Raw genomic sequence first — 25,822 nt, 5'->3', positions numbered from 1 at the left:
GATGTTTTTCATGTAAAAAGTCAACCAAAATGCATTTCACTGAATTGTAATTTTTTAAGTAGTAATTAAACTCCTTTTTTGTGGCCTGCAGGAGATATGGATTTAGCCGCCAGAGCAAAACGGAGAAGGTAAGAAAAACATTGATAATAAGAGAGAATACTTGAGAGATGGAAGTGACTCCCTTCACCTCTGACTAACACTCACAGGCTGGGCAGCAGCTTCTTGGGAAACCCGGGGATGTGTGAGCTGCCTTTGGCCCCTGCATCTCCGTCCTGGCTTTTCTAGCTAGCCACCTCTACAGATTGGGGAGCAAAGCAGCAGTCTCCTCCTGGGGCTGGGAATGAGGGGTGATTGAAAGTTGTGGCCCAGGGTCAGTCACTTGGGGTCTAGTGGCTCTGCAGTATGAAGATGAAGTCCACTGCCAGGGCTCCCAGAGCACTCCTCATCTGAGGTGAGACTCTAAATAGATGTGAACAGGATGTTAGGTAGAGCACAGCTGTGAATTACAGGCCTGCCCTCTGCTGAAACAGCAAGTCATGGAATAGCCAGGTAAATCAGGATGGCTTTTCTAACTTCACAAAGGATGCCCAAAGATTTCTGTTAATTTATGTGTTTATTAATGATGCTTCATTGTCAGCAGCAGGACAGGTACATAAATGTTATGGTGCTAAACTCTGTGTTCCAGGCTCTATGTTAAGGGCTCTGTATGTTTTCACTTACTGCCTTGAACAACTCTATGAGGAGGATATTTATTTCTGCTTTTTAGGTCAGAAAGCTAACGCTCAGAGAGGCTCAGTGATTTGTCCAAGGTTACATAGCTCTAAAGTGAACTTAGTAAGAATCTGAACCTAGAGGTCTGACATCAAACCTGTGTTCATAGCCACTGCTTTCTAAATAATAAAGTGTCAGCTATAGTGGTCAGTGGCCTCTTAAAAAGTTCAGTTATTGTCAGGAGATCGAGACCATCCTGGCTAACATGGTGAAACCCCGTCTCTACTAAAAATACAAAAAAACATTCTCCGGGAGTGGTGGTGGGTGCCTGTAGTCCCAGCTACTCGGGAGGCTGAGGCAGGAGAATGGCGTGAACCCGGGAGGCGGAGCTTGCAGTGAGCCAAGATCGCGCCACTGCACTCCAGCCTGGGTGACAGTATGAGACTCCGTCTTAAAAAAAAAAAAAAAAAAAAAAAAAAATTGGTTATTAACCTCTTTTCATTCTCCACCTGATCCCCAGATTTCTTGAACAGGACACACTCCCCCTGCTGTTCCCCTGCCACCCACTCCATTGTACCCACTCCCCAGGCTCCCCCTCTGCTTCCTGTGGTGACTGTTGTCTCAGTCACTGCAGGCACCAGCAGTGACTAGGAGCACTGTTCTAAAGCCAGACTAGCTGGTTTAGGATTCCAGCTCCTCTATTCACTGAGTGACTCTGCATAATTTACTGATTCTTTGTACATTAGTTGACAGCGTCTGTAAAATGGGGGCAGTCATTGTACCTATCTCACAGCATTATTGTGAAGATTGAAATGTAAAGGACTTAGAATGATCCAACACATAGTAAACATTTAATAAACATTATTATTAATATCAGTATTAGTTATTGGTACTTAGTCATGTACTGATTATGATATCTTCTTTTTTAGTTTTCTCATTATTTTTTCCCCATTTGTGTTTTTTTAGTCAACTGAATAATGATTTCCTACAGAGCAGGGTGTTTTCTGGATTTGAGTATATCATGTTTTATCTGGTATATAATAAGGGTTTGATGTGTATATTTAATTTGATATGTAATTTAAGTCTGAAAAGATTGTCTTTATATATGACTGGGCAATTTGGTTATGATTGGAAAAATCATGAGATGTCCCTGAAATAGTATTCAAATTGTGCTTGTCCTGTTATTTTTATGTCAGACGGCACATTTGAATTAGCAGTCTCATCCCCTGTAGATGTGTCCAAGCAGTTAGGAGCTCGGAGTGTTCCCATGGGCAGTGATAGACTCGTTATAGAAAAGCATCCTAGAGTTGGGATGGTCCAAGAAGGGCATTTGAGACCAAACCTCTCTTTTGACCCTAGAAGTCCTTAACATGCAGGGATCAGAGGTAAGCCTGAGGTCACCCAGCTGGTGGATGGCAGAGATAGAATTAAAACCTATAGCCCATGATTGAGGAGGCAGCAGTTAATCCAGGGTGCCTTGAGTTTGACCTGGTTCATTTAGAGCCTGGGGCTGAGTCCAGAGCATGCTGCTTGATCATTAGATAAGGCAGTTTTCATCTTTCAGACCAGTGGTATTCAAACTGTTTTGATTACTCTGAGCAGTAAACGTGTAATTTTTCATCATGATTCAGTACACACACACTAATACCCCTAAAACAAAAGTTTCAGTAAGCAGTACTTAACCCCTCACTACAAAGCACTCTGGCATGTTCTGTTGTGTTAATTTATACAGATGCTAGTTGTACCTGCCAAATTACTTTTATGTCCCACTAATTGGTCTTAACAGGCAGTTTGAAGAAACACTCCTTTAGTAGTGATCTGCTCTTGAAAGTGTTAAAGTAGGGGGAAGCCCCAGTCAAAGTGCAAGGGTAAGTCAGGCAAATGTGTGTGGCCTGAATTTAATCAGTGAGCAGCTGGGACATGGAAACAGGCATTTGCCAGTTCCTGAAGCTTAACCTGCCCACCCTGTACTCTAGTGGAGGTTCAGGCCTTTGGAGTATCCACTCTCTCAGGGTGCTGCTGCTCTGCAGGTCTGTGTTTTTTTCACAGACTCATGCCTCTTGTCAGTATTGTCCTTTCTCTACTGAGTCTCCATCTCCCGTGCTCAGCTGTTTTCACATCTTCCCTTGCAGGCTGAGGACAAGAAAACGGCACTTCCAGCAGGGCTGTCAGCTACAGAAAAAGCTGACACCCACGAGGAAGATGAGCTTCGAGCAGCTGAAGAGGTGTGTGGTCCATGTAGGCCCTCTGAGGTTTCTGTGTTAGTCATTTTGGGAGAAATTGTACTCTTATCCCTAGCATTCCCAAATGGCCACCACCTCCCACAGCCAGCTGCTGTGAGCAGGTCTTTCACACCTTCCAGTTTCATTTTATCACCTGCCTTTGAGGCTCACATAAGACGAGATCAAGGAAGACACCCTTGGATATCACCGCAAAGATCCATGTAGGCATATTGCTTCTGTCTTACATGTTCAGAACCACTCACTGCTGCTCCCATCCATTCCTCTTTCAGCAGCGTATTCAGTCGCTGATGACCAAGATGACCGCTATGGCAAATGAGGAGGTGAGTGGGAGTCGGGGAGGTGTGGGGATGGGGACTTGGCACCACCCTGCTCTGCTGGGGTCTTCTCCCAGAGAGCCCACCTTCTCCAGAGCTGCCTCTCACCAGCACACAGTACCTCCTCTTCCCCAGGGAGTTCCTTTTGGTAATCTGTTTTTAATGCCTAGTGCTGCCACCCATGGGAACCTCTAGGAGGGAGACTTGAAGGACCCTTGTGAAAGCAGAATATTCCTGCTGGGAGGTTCACAGGGCCTCTGCGGAAGAGCTAGAGCTGACCTGTGAGTTATGCCTCATGCTGAGGCAGCTCATGTCTTCTGCTTTCTTCCTACACTATCTAGGTAGGAAGCGGGATTTTGAAATTATAGTTGGTCTTTCCAGAGCTCAAAGCCTGTCCAGAAGGTATAGCCAATGTGAAAGGATCATTCTTTTTGAGGCCTGGGAAGACCTGTGGTAGTAAAGAGATATTTTAGAGTTCTGAGATTCTTTGTCCTTTCCCATGCTTTTCTCTATTCCCTGTGTCCTAGGCCTGCCAAATCCCCTGCAGGCTCTGTTTGGTGACTCTCAGGAGGTGAGACCTTGGGGTGGTACACAGAGGGGAAGGACCATTTTCCAGGGGTGCCCAGGGTCCGAGGAGGATTTAGCACCATCCGCTCAGTGACTCAGGAGGTAACTGCGTGTTTGTCCTGAGGCTTCTTTTCTCCCTTTCTGTTGGTAATATGTGGCAAAGCCAAATTATTATTTCCCCTGGGAATATTATGTTTTACCATAATAGAGTGTTCAGACATAATAGAATGTTCAGATTTTCCAGTGCTATGGAAGACAAGGCTTGGCCTTGAGAACATTCCCTCCATATGCTTGCAGAGCCGTCTCACCGCAAGCTCCGTGGGCCAGATTGTGGGACTCTGCTCTGCTGAGATCAAGCAGATTGTGTCCGAGTATGCGGAGAAGGTAGGTGGGGGCCCAGCTGGAGTCTGTGCCCCATATAATGCTCCATGGCCTTGTTCTCCCACTTCCCTACCCCACTACCCCAGCAGTGCCATGTGTTCTCTTGTAAGTCACCAGCCACGTTAGTCAGAAACACACTGGGCTTTACCTTGCACAACCGGCTATCAGCCCTTGCCCGTTAGTTAAATTAATTTTGTCCTGCAGTGCCCACTTTTCTGTAAATATAAAGAGAAAACCTGTCTCACAGAGCAGTTATCACATTTGATAAATTCATGCCTGAGGGTATGGGATGAGCATTTTTTCTTCTCTATCAGGCCTCTTATAACTTGGGCTCAGTTTGATGATTGGGCTAGAGAATGAAGCTTTGCCACTTAGGAGATAAACCCCATAACTCAGCCAAACCCAAGGCAAAATTTTTTGTTCTACTTTATTAAAAGAATATAGAATGAAGGAAAGCCTGAAATCATATTTCACAGTTTGCTTTTTTTTTTTTTCCATCCTAAGAAAAGGCAGGAGGACCTTGAATATTTCAGGGAGACGGTGATTAATCGTTTTGCACATAACTGATTCTGGTGTGGCTGAGATGTGGTATCAGTAAAATCAGATTTACAGGACATTGTTGCACATCCCTCCTTCCCCAGCCCTGTCCCCCTAAAATGTTGATGTCTGTTGAAGCATCCAGCTTTGCTTTCCTTTTCTCAGAATCTTTTACTACAAATTAGCTCTGCCCTGACTGTCTGTGACATATTCTTCTGAAGTGATTGCACAGGTGATACAGTTAGGGAAAAATTGTCCCCAGTAATCTGGAGTTGTTATCAGCTATAACACCCCCAAGACTTTTGGAAAACTGTTTTAAATGCCTAGTGCTGCCATCCGTGGGAACCTCTGGGAGGCAGACTTGAAGGAACCTTGTGCAAGCGAATATGAGTGAGTAAAACAGCTTGGAATGTCTCAGGGTGAGATTCCTTTGTTTTCCCCACTCCCCCAAGTAAGTGTTTCTTAACATGGGCTTTCTAGTCCAATCTCATAGAATCCAGAGTGTCCTGTCTTTCCATTACCACCTAGGAAAGATGACACTGCTCAAAGTGTCATCTGAAATTTGACCAGAAAAGGATGTTTGTTATCCTAAAAGTACAAATGAAGATGTAATTATGGAAACAGTATTAACTCACTGTCTGAGAAGAAAGTGTCTTCGTTTCCTGTCAGCACACACATCTGAATGGCAAGAGTGTGAGTTTATACCCACCCTTATGTTGCCACATAGCATTGCTGAACCCAGTTTTTCAGGAAAAAAAAAAAACGACAACTGGATAGAGCACCCACTGCTGTTTCTACAGGGAACACGTAGGAGCTCTGATGATTGTAAGAGGAAAAAGCAGGCAGGCAGAGCCCCCTGTGGTTGGCAGTGCATCTCTCTTTCCACACTTTCCTCTACCTAGGACTCCTGAAGCTCACCTGACTTCCCCAGTTATTCTGCATTTTGCACGTCTCCTTCTGGATCTCTCTGTGTTTTTATCTCCTAATAAGCTTTTTCTTCCTCACTCTTGACCAGTGATCTCTATCCAACTCTGATGGATACATTCTGGTTTATCTGTCTTGGACCATTCTCTACCTCCCTTCCATTCTTCTAGAAAAGAGTGAAGTTAGGAGTAATTTGGACAGGAAGCAGTGCCAAGATTTTTTCTAAGGACACATGTGCTGTTGATTCTTGATCAACACAGGTTTGGACTGTGTGGGTCCACTTACATGTGGATTTTTTCCCAACCAGATGTGTATAGAAACTACAGTATTCATGGGATGCAAAACCAGTGTATATGGAGGGCCAACTTTTCATATATGTGGGTTCCGTACAGCCGACTGCAGAGTATGCACAGATTTTGGCATAAGCAGGTGGTTTTTGAACCAATCCCCCACATATACTAAGAGATGACTGTAGTTAAACTTCCGGTGGAGAAGCGGAGGTGTCAAACATTCATTACTTAATTGTGTTGTTTTCATTGGGTAGGTAGTATAGCATTAAAGCTGATGGTTTTTCAAAATTAAATTGCCTTTAATCCTATTCCCATATTGCAGTTATTTCACATTTGCACATTATTTTACAGTGCTTATTCCCAGATCTTCATAGTTGTGTATAGTTGTAATCATCATGTATGTCTAAAAGAGGTAGGACAGTGAGTGAGTGCAGTGATTAAAAACACACCATTTGAAGCCATATCTTGGTTCATTTCTGCCTTTTCCATTTCCCAGCTGTGTGACCTCGTCCATATATTTAATCTCTCTTTGCCCTAGTATCTGCTTTATAAAGTGAGAATAATATTACTTTTCTGACAGGTGTTGGGAAGATTAAATGAAATGTGACCAAAATGCCTCAAACGGTGCCTGGCACTCTTCAGCTGTTGATAGCTTTATTTTCATTTCTGTAGTCTTCATTCTTTTTGGTTTTGTCACATCACATCCTAAATATTTTCTAGCCTTCCTGTTTATTTTTATTTTTCTAAGTGTGTGTTTGTGTGTATGGGTGGCTGTGTGTGTTTCCTGAGATAGGATCTCACTCTGTTGCCCAGGCAAAGAGTGCAGTAGTACAATCTCAGCTCACTTTAGCCTTGGCCTCCCAGGCTCAGGTGATCCTGCCATCTCAGCCTCCCAAGTAGCTGGGACTGCAGGCGCATACCACCATGCCTGGCTAAGTTTTGTATTTTTTGTAGAGATGGGGTTTTGTCATGTTGCCCAGGCTGGTGTTGAACTCCTGGGCTCAAGCCATCCTCCCGCCTCAGCCTCCCAAAGTGCTGGGATTACAGGTCTCAGCCACTGTGGCTGGCCGTTCCCATTTATTTTAATAACTACATAATTTATGTGTTAATACAGGACAGTTCATTAAACTTTTTTCTGTTAGACACAATTTTAAGTTGTTTCTGTTTGCCATTGTGGATAATATTGTGAAATGTGATCAGATAGTTTCTGCTGAGAGGTTTTCTAGGTGTTGGATGATTGGTTATCACTCCCTCTGTGTGTTACAACTACGTAAAATACTATCAGTTGTGAAGGGACTTCCCAGCGTATGCCCCCAATATTTCCAGCTTTGATTTTTTTGTTTGTCTAATTTGTTACTGTAGCAACTATAAAATGGCAGCTCTGTAGACCACTGAGAGGATCGAAGATGGTTCTGTGTAAGTACAGGTTGCAGAGAACTCATCCAGTACCATGTAACTAATAAGTTCCAGGTTTGAATACAGGACTGTTTACTGTGTTTTCTTCTCTGAATTGTCTGTTATAGACTATACTCGAGTCATGTTTTCCTTGTGAATTTGAATAAAGTCTATACTTCAGATTTAAATATATTGTCACTGTGATGCAAGTATTTCTCAGGCACTTTATTTTACTTTTGTATTGTTTTTCATTATATACAAGGAATTTGTACCCAAGTTGGTCAGTCTTTTTTTTTATTCTTGTTTCCAAATGAGAGGTTCATTGTTTTTCCATGGATCTGGTAAAATAGTTAATGCATGTCAGCTGGTCTTTTATTAATTATGTTTAATTCTTTAACCTATGTAGAATTTATTCTTCTTTAGTCTAAAGTGGGGACCTGTCCTAGTTTTCCTATTCATATCCACTTATCCTACTACTGTTTGTCAGATAATTTCTTTCTACTCATTTGGAGATACTTGATTCTATTTTTATGTCTTATAGCTAAACTGATTATGGCCTCTTTCTTGTTTTATTGGTTTATACTTCTATTTTATGCAAGTTCTGTGGTAAAGTCATGCATGGTGTTTTTGTTATTTGCTTGATTTGTTTTTGTTTTGTCAGTGCTCTCCAGTCAAAGACCTAGTTTGTTCGACTAGGAACATATCTGTGGTTGAACAAGTTGGGTATATCGCTGCTTGTAGTGAGGGAGAACACATACCAATGGGACTCATGGGGCCTTTCAGTAAGAATGTGTCAGAAAGGACTTAGTATAGGATTTGGACTTATGTAAGGTGACTTGAAGGAGGGTTCAAGGAAGTGGGGCTTTGCTTTGGGTTCGATGCTGTAAGGAGGGGTGAGTCTGTCAATGAGTATCTTAATAAATCTTATCTCTAAGACATGGGGAAAATGAATCAAGGTTAAAGCTATGTGTGCGTAATAGCCAGTATAGGGGATATTTGGTCATTTTTGTGATTCGGACAATGTTTATGTTTTCGTCCATGTTCGGACATACTCATAGTCATAGGGTGGCCTTGTCTGGTATTGGTGTTCTTTGAAATTGTTTATGTTTTGCAACAAGGCCTGGTTATGAGTGCAAGTCAGCCTCCCACCAACATCAATGCCTTGCTAATAGTACCAGGCTAGCTTTCAGACGTCAGGGGCTGCTTTTCTCATTCTCACGTTGTTTGTGTGGTTATCTGCTATTGTGTGGCAGTACTGCCACAAATGTAGTCACTTAACACACATTTATTGTCTCACTGTTTCTGTGGGGCAGCAGTTGGGCACAGCTTAGCAGCACCCTCTGTGACTCTTACAAGGCTGCAGTCTCATCTGAGGCTTTACTGGGGAAGGATTTGCTTCCAAGCTTACATGGTTGTTGGCAGCATTCAGTTCCTTGCAACCTGCTCACTGAGGTCACCAGTTTTTGCTGGCCGTTAGCTGGAGGCTACCCACAGTTCCTTGTCACATGAGCCTCTCCTACATTGCCACTTATTTCATCAAAGCTAGCAAGGGAGGGCGTCTCCCTGCAGGGCAGGCATTATAGACTTACATAATGTAATTACATATATGTAATCAAAAGACTGCCTCTTCTCTGTGGTGTATTCTGTTGGTTAGAAGCAAGGCACAGCTTCCGTCCACACCCAAAGGAAAGGGGTTACACAAAGGCAGGTGTGAACATCAGCAGGTGGGAATCATGGGGCCATTGTAGAGTTGTCTACCATGGTTTGCTTATTGGTCTTTTAATCATACTGCCACAGATTGGGCTGAAACTGGACACTGGCAATGCTGCCACCTGCAGGGTCTCAGTAATATACCTTGGAAATAGAGATGGGATTGAGAAAAGCCCAGGAGGGAAGCTGTTGGTAGTATCTGAGAAAAACTCACTTAGGCTGAGATCAGGATTTTTTTTTTTTCTTTATGAAGAGAGGGGAAAGGATAATTTGCGGGGAGGATCAAGTGTAAAAATGATTTTGTGACCCAGGAATAAATTGAATAGCCTGCCAGATGTGAGTGTTTGGAAACTTGACAGGCACTGGGATATAAAAACAAGGTAAAAAACATGTGCAGTATTCTCTTTTACTGGTAAAGTTCACAAGTTTCTTATAAGAGTGTAACATAACATGTATCTCAAAGTTCCTGAGACATGTAACTCAATATGGTTCTTGTAGAGCAGCAGAAAGAGGAATGTGAAGAAGCTTCCAGATACATAATTCATGAGTGTCCGTAGACTGTAGGCTGAGTAGCTCCATCTGCCATTGTTTCCAAAGGGTAACACCCTTCCCTGAATGTGCTACAAGAAGTACCACTGTGCTTTTGGTGTTCATGTCTAATATTCTCACTGCATCATAGCATTTATTTTTACAGGGAAGAAGAATCTATTACTCTGACTTACAGAAAACTGAAATGCCTGACTGTCCAAAATATACTTCCGCCCTGCAACCCCCTAAGCCTGATAGGAGCCAGAAGAAAGAAAAGGAAGCTAGGCCAGGGAAGTTGCAAGGTCCCTGGGAGGGCAGGAAGGGACTTCCCCTAATGCTGCATACTAACTAGCCATACACCATTTTGACCGCTTTAATACTTAGTCTGCCAACTAAATCATTCATTGGTCGACTTCTCCCTAAGACAGGATATTAGAACATTTTGTAGCTCTAAAGGATCTGAATATTTTATAGCTCTAGAGGCACAGATCTGTCTTGGTGAATGTGAATCTACCCTGAGTGCCTCTCCATGCAGATTCTTTGTGTACCATTATCTCATTTAGTTCTTATTTTTTAATTCATGGTCTAAAATCAGGAGGGGTGGGGGTCTAGGTAGATTTTTAAACCCCTTCATTCTAGATACTATTTCCTCACATAACATAATAGGTGTTGCATAAATCATATTCCTAACCTCTGAAGTTTTAGAGGGCCAATATTTCATTTTTTATCTTTGTATTCCTGTTGCTTCATTCATAATAAGTACTCAGTAGAAGATAATGGATCACTTGAAGACTTTGTGGAGACTCACCTGATAGCCATTAGCAATGATTCTGGGCCAGGCACAGAGGCTCACGCCTGTAATCCAAGCATTTTGGGAGCCTGAGGCGAGAGGATCGCTTGAGGCCAGGAGTTTGAGATCAGCCTGGGCAACATGGTGAGACCCCTATCTCTACAAAATATTTTTTTTAAAATTACTTGGGTATAGTGACATGTACCTCCAGTCCCAGCTCCTTGGGAGGCAGAGGCAGGAGGATTGCTTGAGCTCAGGAGTTTGAGGTTGCAGTGAGCTATGATCATGCCACTGCATTCCAGCCTGGGCAACAGAGTGAGACCCTCTTAAAAAAAAAAAATTCTACTTCTTAAAAGAGGCTCTTCAGTGATGTTGTAGAGATCAGCTCCTTATCTCCTTTGTAGCACTTCCCTCAAGCACTGTTTCGTTTGTTTCTTTGCCTGTCTCCCAGGACTAGAATGTTTGCTTTCCAGGAGGGCTAGGATTATAGTATACTCTCAGTGCCCAACACAATTGGGTTTTCACAGATATTTGCTGAAGGAAAGAAGAAAGGAAGAGAGGGAGAGGAAGGAACAACAGCTTTCAAAACTCTTTTCCTCTGTGACGCAATTTAGGCATTGAGGAGAATGCAGAGGATGCAACACCTTTACTTATGAATTAGCTGGTTTTGTCTGGCTAGATTATGAAGGGCCAGAGGTACAGTCTTTGTCTTTTCCCACTTCCCCAGTGCATACCACCGTGCCCCCACACAATAAGATCTGAGTAAAGATTAGCTGAAATAAGCCAAGGAAGGTGGGGAGAGAGATTTAAAATTTTAATCAGAGTTAAGAGAGTAAGGAACCCCGTAAATCTGGAGAGAACAATGCTAAATATGTTTCTGTTTACAAACGGCTCTAAGATTTCCTGAATTCGGATCGACTCTTACGTAGTTAGTATACAATACCTAACTGCAAGGATAATGGTATCAACTAATGAATTGTCAGCCTGGTAAAATGGTCTCAAGCCACACAGCACAACTTATACATTTCAGAGTCCTTATCAATTTGCATAAAGACTTGGACTTTAGCCTTGCCAGATTTGAGCATCACTTAAAGCATCACTTGCAAAGATAATTGGAACATCACTTAAGAAAAATGAAAAAACTGTTGAATTTCAGAAAAGTGAGTTGTACCAATTCATGATTTGGTGAGTATGCCATCTGACCTGACAGTAGCGTATGGGGATTAAAGAGGAGGTTTTGGATTTTGTTCACACCTCCTACATGTTAAGTGCGTTCTGAGCAGGCACACCGCATTACTCACTGTGGGACCCAAAGCAAAGCCTTAGACTCAACAAGGTTACATAACTATGGGTTTTTGAAATTCATGGAATTTCATTAGTGGGTTTTAAAAATATTGAAAAGAGCATTCATGTATTGAGTTTCATTTTTGGAAGCAGAATATAGATCAGGGAAAGTGGATGATTCCCTCCTATCTGCAGTGGTCACACATCATCAGGAGTGCTTTAGAAGTTCACTTACAAACTAGGATAACAGCCAAGGTGGTGAAAGGTGTCAGCATCTTGTTATAGAAAGGACAGGTGGAAGAGCTGTGGACACTTAGTTGAACTGTTATCTGAAAGAGTGATTAGATTTAATCTGTTGCTTTAGGGAGGAATGGACATGCTTGTATGTATATGGTGTGTGCATTGGGAGGAGGTGTATTTGAATAAGTCTTTACAGATGCAGTTCTGTCTGTTTTCACTGGCTTTTGTTTATGGTAGTTTGACTTCTTGTCTGCTTTTGATTTTTGACTGTGAGTCCCATATTCCTTAGAAATTTATCTGTAGGAACTATTTGAGGCCTAGGATTGAAGCTCTGTTCTTTCAGGGAAGATCTGCTTTTGCTTCTGCCAAGCACCTGGAGATATTTCAGCCCAAGTGCATTTTATACCTAGTCCTTACTTATGGGTTTTTTGCACCAAAGTAGTGTGTGAATTAGGATTGCAGAACTGCATGAGGTCCAATCTGTTGTTACAAAATCTCATTGTGGATTTTTTCCCTCTTACAGCTGTATCAAGATTTATGTGGTAAAAAGTTGTTACTGAATTGTAAAAATCAAAGCTTGTGATCATCAGGTTTTGGCAAATAACTCTCAGGAAAAAAAGCCAACTTCAGTGGGTACACATACATTCCTGGATTCCCACTTTCAGTTACTTTTTGGCCTTCCGAAATTTAACATTCTTGCTAGTTCTTAGATTTAAAAACATTTTTAAAGAAATATTTCACATAGTCTGTTTACTTGTCTTTATTTATTTATTTGAGGCAGAGTCCCACTCTGCCGCCCAGGCTGGAGTGTAGTGGTGTGACCTCGGCTCACTGCAACCTCCACCTCCTGGGTTTAAGCAATTCTCATGCCTCAGCCTCCCAAGTAGCTGGGATTACAGGCGTATGCCACTATGCCTGGCTAATTTTTGTATTTTTAGTAGAGATAGGGTTTCACCATGTTGGCTAGGCTGGTCTTGAACTCCTGACCTCAAGTGATCCACTCACCTTGGCCTCTGGAGGTGCTGGGATTACAGGCGCGAGCCACTGTGCTCAGCCTACTTGTCCTTAATTGGTCATTCAGGGTACCAAAATTTGAAGTCCATCTATTTAGTGTAGAGAACTCCTGGTACCTTGTAAGATAGGAATTCTTTATTATTGTCAGCTTAGTGACCATATTTTGGTGGGGTAGGGAGATAATATAGGAGAGAACCCTGTATTAGAAGGTTGATGTGTAAATAACCTTTTGGGTCTCTTTCAATTATAAAAGTATATAGTTTTAGCTAAAGTAATCATTTTTTGCTTCTCTTGGGAATTTACCATTTTGAACTAGACTAATATTATTCGGTGACATTTAAATCTGTTTCCTCTAAAAATAGAAGTTGTGAATATCTGTCAGTTATTAGAAAACACTGAATTTACACTAGAAGTCATCTTAATCCACAATGTGGTTTTGAAAGCACGTTCTTAATCTGAAAATGTTGAACAAATTAGATTGGCACTTCAGCCCTCACTGCAATGTAAACACAAATGGAATATTTGTAGATGGTTGATGTTCTTTGACAGATGTTGCATTTTGGAAGCAGAAATCTGTTAAGATGCTCTACGGTTTAAATTTTTTCTGTCGAGGATTTAGTACAAAGCCCCTTTTCCTCTTCTCCTTCTGTCTGACTTTGTCTCATCATTCAGAATCCACCTTGGTCATCTAGTTTTCTTTCTCATCGTATCTCTCAGTGAATGAACCATTAGATGAGACCTGCTGGTTTACGGACCTGTTCCTGTCTTCATCAGTCTGAGTTCTCTTGGCTTTGAGAAACAAAAAATTTAGATTGCTTAATAAAAAGTGTGTTTGAAAAACAGAGCAGTCAGCTTTCTGTTTACTAGGTTAGGAACTCTCATTTCAGCTCAGTAATAAACTGTTTTATCTGACTAAAAATAACTTCCCATTAAACAAAGCAGCTTCCCATAGCACTGTCTCTAAACTCAAAGGCAAACAGAGGAACTTACAAGTTTATATGTACTGTGCGCCAGTAAATGTACATTTACAGGACTCCACACAGGACTAAGAGTTGTTACCTACCAATAAAAGAGAGCAGTTTGAAAGCTCATGTTTTCTTGGAACATATACTATTATAACAGATATGATAGAGGTACCTATAGAGATTTCAAGATTTTTTTTCTGTGCATTGCGAGCATTTTCTCTCTGTTTGTATGGTTGTCTGAATCACGGGTCTAGTAAAAGAGTAGAATCAGAAAGAACTTTTCCCTCTCAGTGTTATATAAATGATGGCTGGCCACTTGGTGAGCCCACTCCATTGACTGTCCCAGTCCATGGGTGGATTACCAAGTGAACCAGGCTCCTTAGATTAAAGTAGCAGTTCTCAACATTTTATAATACTTTCAGGACCCAGTTAAAGACTCTTAAAAATAACTGAGGACTCAATAGCTTGTGTATTTTAATTCATTTACAGTAGCTTATGTATTCATTGACAATAACATGTATTAATTCATACCCAATAGCTTATGTATTTACTTACAAATTATAATGAGCACATTAATATTAACATCAGATCAGTGATACCACATGTCATATAACATCTGGAAGATGTCACTCTATAATCATGAGAATGAGAGTGAAAAGGCAAATAACATTATTATTATGAAAAGGTATTTGGCCTCTGAGACCTTCTGACAGGGTTTTGAGGGATCATGTGGCTCAAAATTGAGACTTAAATAGATAGCTATCAACAGAAATAATCTTTCCACATATCAAGATGGCTGCTGGTTTTCCTGCAAGAAGAATTCTTGTAAGTGAAGTCTGAAGGTCATAATTTTAAAACAAAGCTGTATGTGTGCCACATACACTAATACGAGAGCATGGAAGCTGCATGGGGGAATGCAGTTTTTATTTTCTGAGGACTTTGGCCATAAAAGCAGTTTATGAGCAAGAAAGCTTGCTAACAGTCAGAGACATCACCCAATCCATGCCATAGCTGCAGAACAGAATTGAATGAGTTTACTCAGCCCCCACACACTGGAGGAAGTCTGGAAGGTGAGTGATACGTGGATCCACCGGAGCCTGCCTGCCCACGTCTCAGTCTCGAAGCCTGACAGGCATCTGGAGGAGGTCAGGATACTGAAGCATAATCCTGACACCAAATATAGAGACATATTGCATGGGAAATTAGTTCTGTTTCAGGTATCAGAAAAGCATGAATAGAAGGCTTATGTAATTCGGCTAGTAAAGCACAATGCTCTGAGAATATGCTTATGACACTTTGGAAGTCAAAGTCAAGGAATCTAAGCTGGATATTAAAACTCAAAGCTAAAATTAACTATAAAAAAGCTATTAAATACATAACATACAAAAGTGGCCAAATTAGTAGCATAGTTCAGGTCAATCCAATCAAAGTAGAGGAGATGTAGTTAACTGTAATTCTGTTTTTGTAAGTGATTTAGAGTGGGGCTGGTCTTTCCTCTTCCGCCACCCTTTTTTAATACTCTCAAATAATTTTCAGAAATAGTTTGTCCTTCTCCATACTACAAGTTGTGAATATCTTGGTGTGTCCAAAATTAATTTTAAAAAGTTAATTCCAATTCCCAGAAATCCTAAAAGCTAAAATAATGTTGACATTTTACACAGTCCCAGGTTTCAAGGCTAAATGTGTTGTAGTACTAAATGCTTAGTTTTTCTGTTTCCTTTATGGCCTACCAGCCCATGAGATAGAAAGTGATGTTTCTTACCATTTTATGCAGCTGTATCCTGCTGGTTGTTTTGTAACTCCAGAGTTGTTAAGTAGCAGAAGAACTCATCATCCATTAATAATACTGCTGAATTATGCAGAGAAATCCTTAACCAAAATAAATGGTTATGGCCATCCAATTTCTCCTCCTTCTCACTTGCCCATTTCTTTTTCCTGTGGGTAAATATCTTAGACTTTCAAGCCTAGGATCGCTGTTAAAACATTCAGGGAAAGTTGAATATCCAAATGGTTTTTGTTGCATGTGAGTTTAGAATCAATGATTAGCTTGGAATTGGGGTACTTACTATAAGAAAGGAGATGTTTTATTGTTGGTGTTTGACTGTTTAATAAAACTGCAATCATCCAAGAAGTATTATAATTGCACTTATTGCAAAAAGGTCTACCTTTTAATTTCTTTTTCCTGGGGCTTCTCACAGGAGTCTTGAGGCGGTGTTTGTATTCAGTATCTACACTAAGCTGCTTACTTCTTTGTGTGGTTTTTCAGGAATGGCCATTTGCCCTCCTGGAAAATGTTATCACATTCACCTCATCATCTTGTTCAGAGATCTCTCTCACACTCACTCCTGGTCCTGAGGATCCTTCTCCACCCCCTCCTCCCTTATACAGTTGCAGAACTTTTCCTACCTGACCTCTCTCGTCCCCTTTAATCCCTTTCCAATCAATCCCCTGTTAACTCCAGAACATCAGAAATAGGAAATGATTAAATTGGAGTGGACCAAGTGATGGAAAATGTGTTGGGAGACTCTTCATTATAAGTGCTGCTGAATGGCTAGACTTTTTTTAACCATTTGCTTATAATACTTCGATCACAGTGAATCAATTCATTATTCTTGATAACTCCAGAATGGTCTTATGAAGATATTACTATGGCCGTGTTATTCCCCTATTTAAGACTTTTTGATGATACCTATTGCCTATATGATATTGACATAACCACAGTTATGTCCCTGTACTTTTTTACACATGCTGTTCCCTCAGCCCAGAATGCAGGTTCTGTTGATAGGGATTTTGGTCATTGTGTCAGAATCTCTTCTGTACACCAGGTTTTGAACAGGCCCCTGTAAATGCCCTGGCTTGGTGTGACTGGCTGTCCAGTACTGCTTTGCCCACATTGAACAGGGCTTGATTACATGAACCAAGGTCAACTAATTAAATCCTTTGGATTTGCCATCCCTTTTTTCCACAGCAGTCTGAGCTAACAGCTGAAGAAAGTCCAGAAAAATTAGGAACCTCCCAGCTACATCGCCGGAAGGTCATTTCCTTGAACAAACAGATTGCGCAAAAGACCAAACATCTTGAAGAGGTCAGTGTTTTCTTTTCGTAAGTTTATTCAAGATCTTCATGGTAGATTGGTTAAAAGAGATTCCAGAACGGGGGTTGGCATACTGTGGTGCTTGGGCCAGTCCAGTTGCCACTTGTTTTTGTAAATTAAGTTTTATTACAACATAACACATCCATTTGTTTACATATTTTCTGTGGCCGCTTTCAGGCTACAGTAGCAGAGTTGAGTAGTTGCAGAAGACCATAAGACCTACAAAGCCTAAAATATTTACTATCCAGCCCTTTGCAGAAAAAATTTGCTAACTTCTATCATAGGAAAAGATCACAGGGCAAGAATAAATAGCATTAGTTAACAAATATCTACCGAGCACTACTGTGTGCTAGGCACTGAACTAGCTATTGGGATGAATGAAGAACAAGTTATGATCCTTGCTGTCAAGGATCTTAAGTTCTAATGAGAAGTCACCACACTCATCGTCATTTAATTACAGGTGTGTTAAATGCTTGAAGGAGAAGTCTAGGAAGCTGGGAGAGTGACTAATAGGGAGACCTGACCTAGCCTCAGGTCACAGAGTTCTGAGACTGGAAAGATGAGTGGGTATTTCCAGGCAGGAAGTCTGTATGGGCTATATGGACTTACAGAACAACATGAACAAAGACCAGAGGAGGAAGGGTCTTAGCCAGTCTGTTTTGTGGCCAGAGAGTCATGAATGAAGACAGTTGGTTGGCAGTGTCTGATCAACAGGACCATCCAAGCCATGTTAAGGACAACAGAAGCCATTGACGTGTTTAAATAGGGGAGTGGCGTGATCAGAATTGCATATTGTAAAGACCATTCTGTTTGCTGCAGGAGCATGAATTAACTGGACTTGGGTGAGAAGGAATTCAGGGACAGCAGGTAGGAGGCTGATGCAGTAGTCTAGACGTGGACTGCTACTATTGATGGCAGGGAAATGGAGGAAACTTGATCATTTTTAAAAGAGCTGTAGGAGATGGTGTTCTGTAATACCTGGTGATATGAGACTGTTTTGGAAAGACCTTCATATATTTGCCCTGAAAAGTAGACCTAAGAGGAAGCTGGGAAGTTTGACTCAGCAACAGTCATTGGACAATAAAAAAGTTATATGCTTCAGTTGCATTAGCAATAGATTAGATTAGAAGAATACACGTAGAAGAAGATTAAGAGAATGAATATGGGCCAGGTGTTGTGGCTCACGCCTGTAATCCCAGCACTTTGGGAGGCTGAGGAGGGGCAGATCACTTGAGGTCGGGAGTTCAAGAGCAGCCTAACCAACTTGGAGAATCCCTGTCTCTACTAAAAATACAAAATTAGCTGGGCATGGTGGCACCTGCTTGTAATCCCCGCTACTCAGGAGGCTGAGGCAGGAGAATCGCTTGAAACCAGGAGGCGGAGGTTGCGGTGAGCCGAGATCATGCTGTTGCACTCTAACCTGGGCAACAAGAGCGAAACTCCATCTCAAAAAAAAAAAAAAAATGGGTACCAGTTGGCATTTTGAGCTTGTTAGTTTTTAGTTAGTCCCACATATTTAAAAGATATTAACCTATCAAATGGTCCTGCTCAATCATTTCTTTATCTGAATTTGTTCTATTAGAATTTGTTCTACCATAGCTGAACAAATAATAGGTTGGTTTGCTAAATGCTCTGGATCAAAGAAGGATGAAAAGATAGCCTATGATTTGGTTTCTGTTCAGTTATTTGTTTAGACATTTTAATGAGTTGTCAACTCAGACAGTATCATCCCTACTCCTGACCCCTGCTGGTGATAAGAATGGTTCAAAAAGAACTCATCACAGAATCAGAAGGAGCAGGAGACAAGGATGAGGCTTCCTTATTATGGTGTCTTTATCTCTGAGGGAAGATAGTTTTGAGATTATTGTGGACTCCAGGAGCCAGAGTATCCCAGCAGGAATGGACATTTGCTTCTACCTTCTGTCTAAACCTGGGGAGAAGCAATACTAAGCCTCAACACAAATGGCAGTCTTGACTCATTCTTGGTCCAGCTGACAGGGCAATCCTCCCTGACTCTTGAGTCTGTTTTGCAGTTGGTTCAGAACACTTTTACCCAGAGTCTGTTATTTTTCAAGCATACTGCTTAACATAGCAGGCTGTCATTAAAAGACAACAATCATTATTGCGATGTTTAATGTAATTAAAGATGATGACCAGCACATGCAGTAATCCCTGACCATGTAGCTAGGCCAACTGGATGAGGAAAATGAGGTAGGGAAGGGAGAGACTTGCTTAGAGTCTGTGTTCCATGTTTCTGTGTGTGTGCAGATATACTAAACACATTTTCCTTTTGTTTCTGTCAGTTTTCAAATGTTTCAAGTGCTTTTTTTAAATTGTAGGGATAAGCTGAATATAAATTAAGTAGTATAGAAGTATATAAAGATAAGAATAAATAGAGCAAGCTACTGTTTGTGTCTGCTGTGTTTCCTGGCAAACCTGTTTTTAGGCCTTTGCAAAAATGTGTGCCCCTTCACCTGGGGAGAGTGACTTGTATGGTTACAAAATTGAGTTTTTATTTCACTTATTGTATCACAGACGTCTCTCTGTCAGTAATAGTAATTGCTAATAAGTGCTTTGTTACTGCTTAGTAATTACTATGTGCTTTATAAAATTAACTCATTCAGTTCACACAGCATCCTTATGAATGGGAGGTACTGTTATTTTCCTCACTTTACAAATAAGGATACTGAGACACAGAAATTAAGCAGGCTGTCTGTAGTCACATAGCTTGTTAGTGGTTGAACCAAAATTTAAGCAAATAAATCTACCTCATTCTTTTTAGTGACTGGATAGTGTGACATAGTATATATGTAACACAATTTATTTAACTTGTTCCCTAACTTCTCAAAAAATGCGTTTTTGATTTTGCTAGAAACTATTGAGTTGTTCATCAATTATTTTATCAATTTATACTTCTACCTGTAGTATGTGAGGGATTCCAAACTCTTTAAATCCCACAACCTCTTTTACAAGGTCATACAGGCAGAAGGCATCTGAGATGCATCCTTTTTTAGGCTTTTACAGACACGTATGCCCTCACCTGGGGAGAGTGAGTTGTATGGTTACAAAATTGAGTTTTTATTTCACGTATTCTATCACAGACATCTATCTGTCAGTAATAGTAATGGCTAATAAGTGCTTTGTTATTGCTTACTAATTACTAAGCACTTTGCAAAATTAACTCAGTTCGCACAACATCCTTACGAAGGGGAGGTACTGTTATTATCCTTATTATACAAATAAGGAAATATTAGTCCATTCTCACCCTGCTGATAAAGACATACCTGAGACTGGGTAATTTATAAAGGAAAGAGGTTTAATTGATTCACAGTTCTGCATGGGTAGGGAGGCCTCAGGAAACTTAGAATCATGGCGGAAGGGGAAGCAAACATGTCCTTCTTCACATGATGACTGGAAGGAGAAGTACAAGCAGGGGAAATGCCAGATGCCTATAAAACCATCAGTTCTCCTGAGAACTCACTATCACGAGAACACCATGGGGTAAACCACCCACATCATCCAATTACCTCCACCTGATCCCTCCTACGACACGTGGGGATTATGGGAACCACAATTCAAGATGAGATTTGGGTGGGGACTCAGCCAAATCATATCATGGTCCAATGAGGGAATATGCAAAGGAATAGAATGGAGTACAGGTGGTAGGTAGCTAAGAGGAAACCTGAGAGTGAATAAAGAAAGAGAAATCCAGAGAGGTGGTGTTAACCAGCAGCTGAATTTTTAGAGTAAGCGTAGGGGTTAATGATGAAGAAGAAATAGAGGTAAGAGAATCCTGGAGGCCTCCAGCAAGATAAAAACTAAGCTAAGCTACTGGGACACTTCCTATTTAAGAAAAGATGATCAGATGAAGAATTAAAGAGAGGTCTTGTTAGTTAAATTAATTAAAGAAAAGAAAAGAGATGAGCCTTTTCTTCTTAGAAAGCTCTTACTTCCCTGCCAAGATCCATCTGGGGTAAGTCTTTGTTGGTGAAGGTTTCCTGAACCCCCTGGTGAGGGAGCTAACTCTCTTTCCTTGGGCCTGGCTCTGCCCCATCTCTTCTCATATTTTAATCCCACAGTTACAATGTCATGTTCTTTTCTTTCTCCCATACACCTCATTTGAGCAGAGCATTGGGTAAATGTCAGACGAGTAGGTGGGTGCAGGGGTGAGAGGCTACACAAGAAGGTGGGTGAAGCAGGTGGGAAGATCTCGGGGACCTTTCCTAGAGCCTTGTCTTAGTCCATTTGGGCTGCTCTATCAAAATACCTTAGACATGGTAATTTGTTGCTTACAGTTCTAAAGGTTGGGAAGTCCAAGATCGAGGCACCAACAGATCTGGTGTCTGATGTCCATAGATGATGCCTTGTTGCTGCTTCCTCACAAGGTGGAAGGAGGCAAGGGAGCCCACTCAAGCCTCTTTTATTTTCATTTTTTTGAGACAGGGTCTCACTCCATCATCTACGCTAGAGTCCAGTGGCATGATCATAACTCACTGCAGCCTCAACCTCCTGGGATGAAGCAATCCTTCCACCTCAGCCTCCCACATAGTCGGGACCACAGGAACACCACCATGCCTGGCTAATTTTTTTTTTTTTTTTTTTGGAGACAGCAGTGTCTCACTTTGTTGCCCGGACTGAGCCTCTTTTATGAGGGCACTCATCTCATTCACAAGGCTGGAGCCCTCATGACTTAATCACTTCCCAAAGACCCCACCTCTTGAAACTGTCATATTGGGTATTAGGTTCTAAGATACAAATTTGGGGCAGACACTAACATTCAGACCATAGCAAACATCAACAGTTAAAACACTGGGATTTAAAGAGAAAACTGAGCTTTTTCCCAAAGTACCCTTATCTCCCAGTTACACAAACAGGTTAATAAAAGTTGTCATTGCACAGATGGCTGTCTTTGAAAAGGGAGGCACCAGAACCCACCTGCTTCTCTCTCCTTTATCACATTGCTCTCAGCTTGAGTTGGCTTCTTGATAGACCTTGTTGGAATTATAACTATTTGTCAGTCATGAAGACTAGTAACTAGATTGGAGTAATGATTTCTGAAGGTGACATAACTCTTAATAAGCTGCTTACAGGCCCAAGGATGGGGCATGTTACTTTTAAATAACCGTTGAGATATAGGTTAAAATTTCTCATTGTTAACTTGAACCCAGTTAATAACAAGTTTGAAGGTGGTTTTCTGCCTTGTATCCTTCTTAAAAGTGAAAATACACAATCCTTTTGAGCATTTAAAGGAATGTTTTCGAATTTCTAAAAGTTGATAGACACAAGGTTATACTGTTTTAGCAACAGAAAGGGAATTGACTTTTTCAAGATGTGAGTTTACAGTTATGTAAGTTGGAACAGTAAAAGTAATTTATTTTCATTCTCTTGGTGTTGAAGTCCTGAATCCTATCTTCTATGTGTCATCATTTGCCAACCAGTCTTATGCTAGAATCTCAAGTGCTGAAATGCTGTTCGTATTCTGCAAACAGGCAAGTGGGTTAACTGCATTGATTGTAGCCCCACTGAAAAGTCAGAGGGACTTGAATTTGGATCTGGGCCTCATCAGTTATCAGCTATGGGACTTTAGTCAAATAACTTGACTGCTCTGAGTCTTTATTTCCTCATCTGTAAAATAAGAAAAGTGTCTTTTTTCACTGAATATAAACATTCAGTGATATAATTTATGCAAAATTCCTAGTACATCAGCTGACATGTACGTGGTGCTAATTAAATATGAGGTTTTTTCTTCATTTGTTGTTGGCAACCCTTTTAAAATTTTCACATTTGCTCAGTTTAAATCTTTCTGAGCTTTCATTTTCTCATCTGTGAAATTCACATCTGTGTTGTCATAAGGATCAAATGAGAGCATATGTCTTTTATCTTTCATTTACAGCTGCGAGCAAGTCACACCAGCCTACAAGCCAGATATAATGAAGCCAAGAAAACGCTGACAGAGGTGAGCAGATAGGTTCTCCTTCTTCTGTGGGCCCTTGTCAAGAATTGTTTTTGACCTGAACCACTAATGGAATGACGTGTTTCATCGGCTGTGTGTGGGAGACACGATCCTGTTCTCAGAGGCTGCAGTCAGTTTGAGGACATAGGACAGTTACGCGGTAGTGCGTGACCCATGTCATCAGTTTGCCCACACTGCCACATTCTAGTCCCTTAGCGGTCTTGGTGGGAGGGGTCTCTGTGGGCTGCGAGGGTCAGGAAAGGCTTCCTGGGAAGGTGAGCCTGATAGGCTGGGTGGGGCACAGAGAAGAACTCACAATGTCACTCAGTAAATAGCTCCTGCCCCTCAAACAGCAGCTTATATAGTAGCTCTAAGATCCTGAATTCCTTGAGAGTGAGATGTCTTTTGAAAGATGAGAGAACCTCAGAGTGATATAATTGTTCAGAATTTCCAGTTATCTCCTAGGCAGAGTGGGGGAAGGGCTGCAGGAGGAGAAGGAGGGCTGGGAGTGCATTTGAACCCTTCGATTCAATCTGTAGTCCAGGTTGCAAGTGTGCTACTTCACATCAGCATTGTCGCTGCTCACTTCCCACTTGTGATTGCTGAACAGACACCTCTGCTGCCACCTCTGTCATGAGCAGTGTGTAGATATTTCTGTTCCTTGGTTTCCACAGAGAACTATCCTCATCCAGACTTGAAAAGCTGTCTTCCTTGTGATTTTGGTGCTTGGACTATAGCCGTACTATGGAAGGACCTCGCTGCAAGGTCCCTACCTCGTACTTCCTGGACGATTTGGAAGCTAGGATCTTCAAAGACGTCTCTGAAACCAACCCAGTATCCCTACTTTTCTAGAATTCACATGACATTTACCAATTTAAAATTCTTACTCTGTAGCAATATGTAGCACTTAATTTGCCACCTTGATGTAAACCTGACAAAGCTTTTCAATTCTGGTCTGGACTAACCTCTTCAGTTATTGTCAGAATATTTCAAAAGGGCAGGCACATGAATGGCAATTAGAATAATTTTTTTTCTCATTGTTCATAAAGACGCCTGCCTTGCCTTTGGACAGATTAGCTTCCTTTACATTGCTCTGTGACTGCGTTCCTTATGGATTAGATGGCAGGTTCTGCGGGTTTGGAGCCTTCTGTGATATTTTAATGCTGCAGAGCCCCTGGCATGAAGTTTGCCAATTCGTGGATCTGTCTTTGTATAATAATCTGAAAGAGATTAAAGGCAAAATATCTTGATATCAGCTTTCTAAGACATTTATATGCCTTAGGATATAAACTATCAGTGACTTACAAAGGGGCTTTTTATACTAAATACTAAATCAAGTATTTGTTGAGCCCTTTTCATGTTATAGAAAGGTGGAGGGTGTGATTTAAGTCAGTAATAAGACTATCCTCAAACGAAAACAGCAGCCAACATTGCTCTGGGCATATCATTCCTGCAGTCGTCATTCCTTTTTGCAGTTGGGAAAGCTAAGGCAGAGAGGCCATGCAGCCGGGTGTCAGGATTCAAATACAGGCAGCCTGGCATCAGAGCCCTCCCTGGGAGCTTACTATCTAATAGGAAAATCAGACTAATTCCCATCCAGAAAAATGGGAAGCTGTATAAAACCTAGTACTGAACAACTTCTGAAGAAGCTTGATTTGATCAGCCTGTGCGTAACTAATGTTTTTCACCTCTGGGCCTGGTTCTCCTTACCTATCAAGGTTAGGAGTAAGCAGAATGAGCGCTCTGAACCCTTTCACTCCAGGCTTCCCGGATTTGACCTCTTCAGCAAAACCTGACCTTCCAGGATAACCTAGTGGCACGGAAAAGCAGAGAGGACTTGTGTCTTTCCAGTAAATCTGGGAAAAGTAGAGCTTGGCATGGAGGGTTGCAGACAGCAGTGGTGCCTGACACCTGTGGGGGAGGCTGCATGACTGCTTCAGAAAGGCCAGGAGATTGGCTGGCCCCCTCTGCTTTGTAATGTCAGCAGTCACAACTCTAATTTCGTATGTGTGAGGCTGATTGTTTTATGCAGTATTCTTTTATGTCTAAGTACATTAATTGTATCTAGTTTTGCTTGCTCTATAACTATTAAGATCAGAATTGACTTGTTGAATTGATACATCTTTTTTAAGGTTATGTCTGTCTTCAGCTCTTTGATGATCCTTGGTTATATGTTCATCTTTAATTTTAAAATTTCGGGTTACCACCTCTGTGGATCCATCCGTTTTATGCAGCCCACTTCCTGTGTTTATTCTGGAAGGGATCTACCTACTGTTTGCTGAGATCAGCCGGTAGTAACTGATGTTCTGGGTCGGGGAACTCCCCATTTCTGCTGGGTATCACCAACTATGTAGGACCCCGCCCTGCCTCTGAGACTTAAGCACCAGCTCTTGTGTTTAAGAGAGTCAGGTTTCATTGCCTAGCCTGTGTGGCTATTCCTAATGCAGATCCCCAACACTGCACACCAGTCCTTCCTACGTCTGCTAACTCCACACAGCTTCCTCCTGAGGCCATTCCTGTCTGTTAACCATCTTTTTTGGCCTGTGAGGTTAAACTCTTGTGTTCTAATGTAATAGTCTGGATGTTTGGGGGTCTTAGGGCAAGAAGGGGTGGCTGCAAGTTGTGCTTAGTCTACTATTTTCAACTAGAACTCTTGGAACTTTTTTAAAACTTTTTTTTTTTTAATTTTTGAATAAGTAACACATTCACATGGTACAAAATTCAAAAAGTACAAAGGGTGTAGGTTTGGAGAAACAGTCGGTATTTTCTTCACTGAACAGTAGATACTAGAGATCATTGTAAAAGAGCTACTTTATTCTTTTTTAAAATATTGGCTTAGTATTCTGTTGTATGATGTAATTACCTACTTTACACATTAAAAT

At 41.3% G+C, this 25,822-nt stretch overlaps 1 protein-coding gene across 3 annotated transcripts in view; it reads left to right on the top strand.

Annotated features, from left to right (window-relative positions):
* The window catches only part of CCDC93 (CCC complex scaffolding subunit CCDC93), a 94,239-nt gene that overhangs the window by 34,389 nt on the left and 34,028 nt on the right, over nucleotides 1-25,822 (top strand). For 2 of the 3 annotated variants that reach the window (XM_019022647.4, XM_063694708.1), the window contains 6 exons: nucleotides 92-128; nucleotides 2,844-2,936; nucleotides 3,224-3,274; nucleotides 4,133-4,219; nucleotides 16,862-16,978; nucleotides 22,881-22,943. In XM_019022647.4, coding sequence (XP_018878192.2) covers nucleotides 92-128; nucleotides 2,844-2,936; nucleotides 3,224-3,274; nucleotides 4,133-4,219; nucleotides 16,862-16,978; nucleotides 22,881-22,943 — 448 coding nt within the window. The remainder of the gene's footprint in view (nucleotides 1-91; nucleotides 129-2,843; nucleotides 2,937-3,223; nucleotides 3,275-4,132; nucleotides 4,220-16,861; nucleotides 16,979-22,880; nucleotides 22,944-25,822) is intronic. The other variant, XM_019022648.4, reaches the window with a different exon arrangement.

Source organism: Gorilla gorilla, chromosome 11 (genome assembly GCF_029281585.2).
Source record: "Gorilla gorilla gorilla isolate KB3781 chromosome 11, NHGRI_mGorGor1-v2.1_pri, whole genome shotgun sequence".
NCBI lineage: Eukaryota > Metazoa > Chordata > Mammalia > Primates > Hominidae > Gorilla > Gorilla gorilla.
This window is presented reverse-complemented; position numbering and strand designations above follow the sequence as displayed.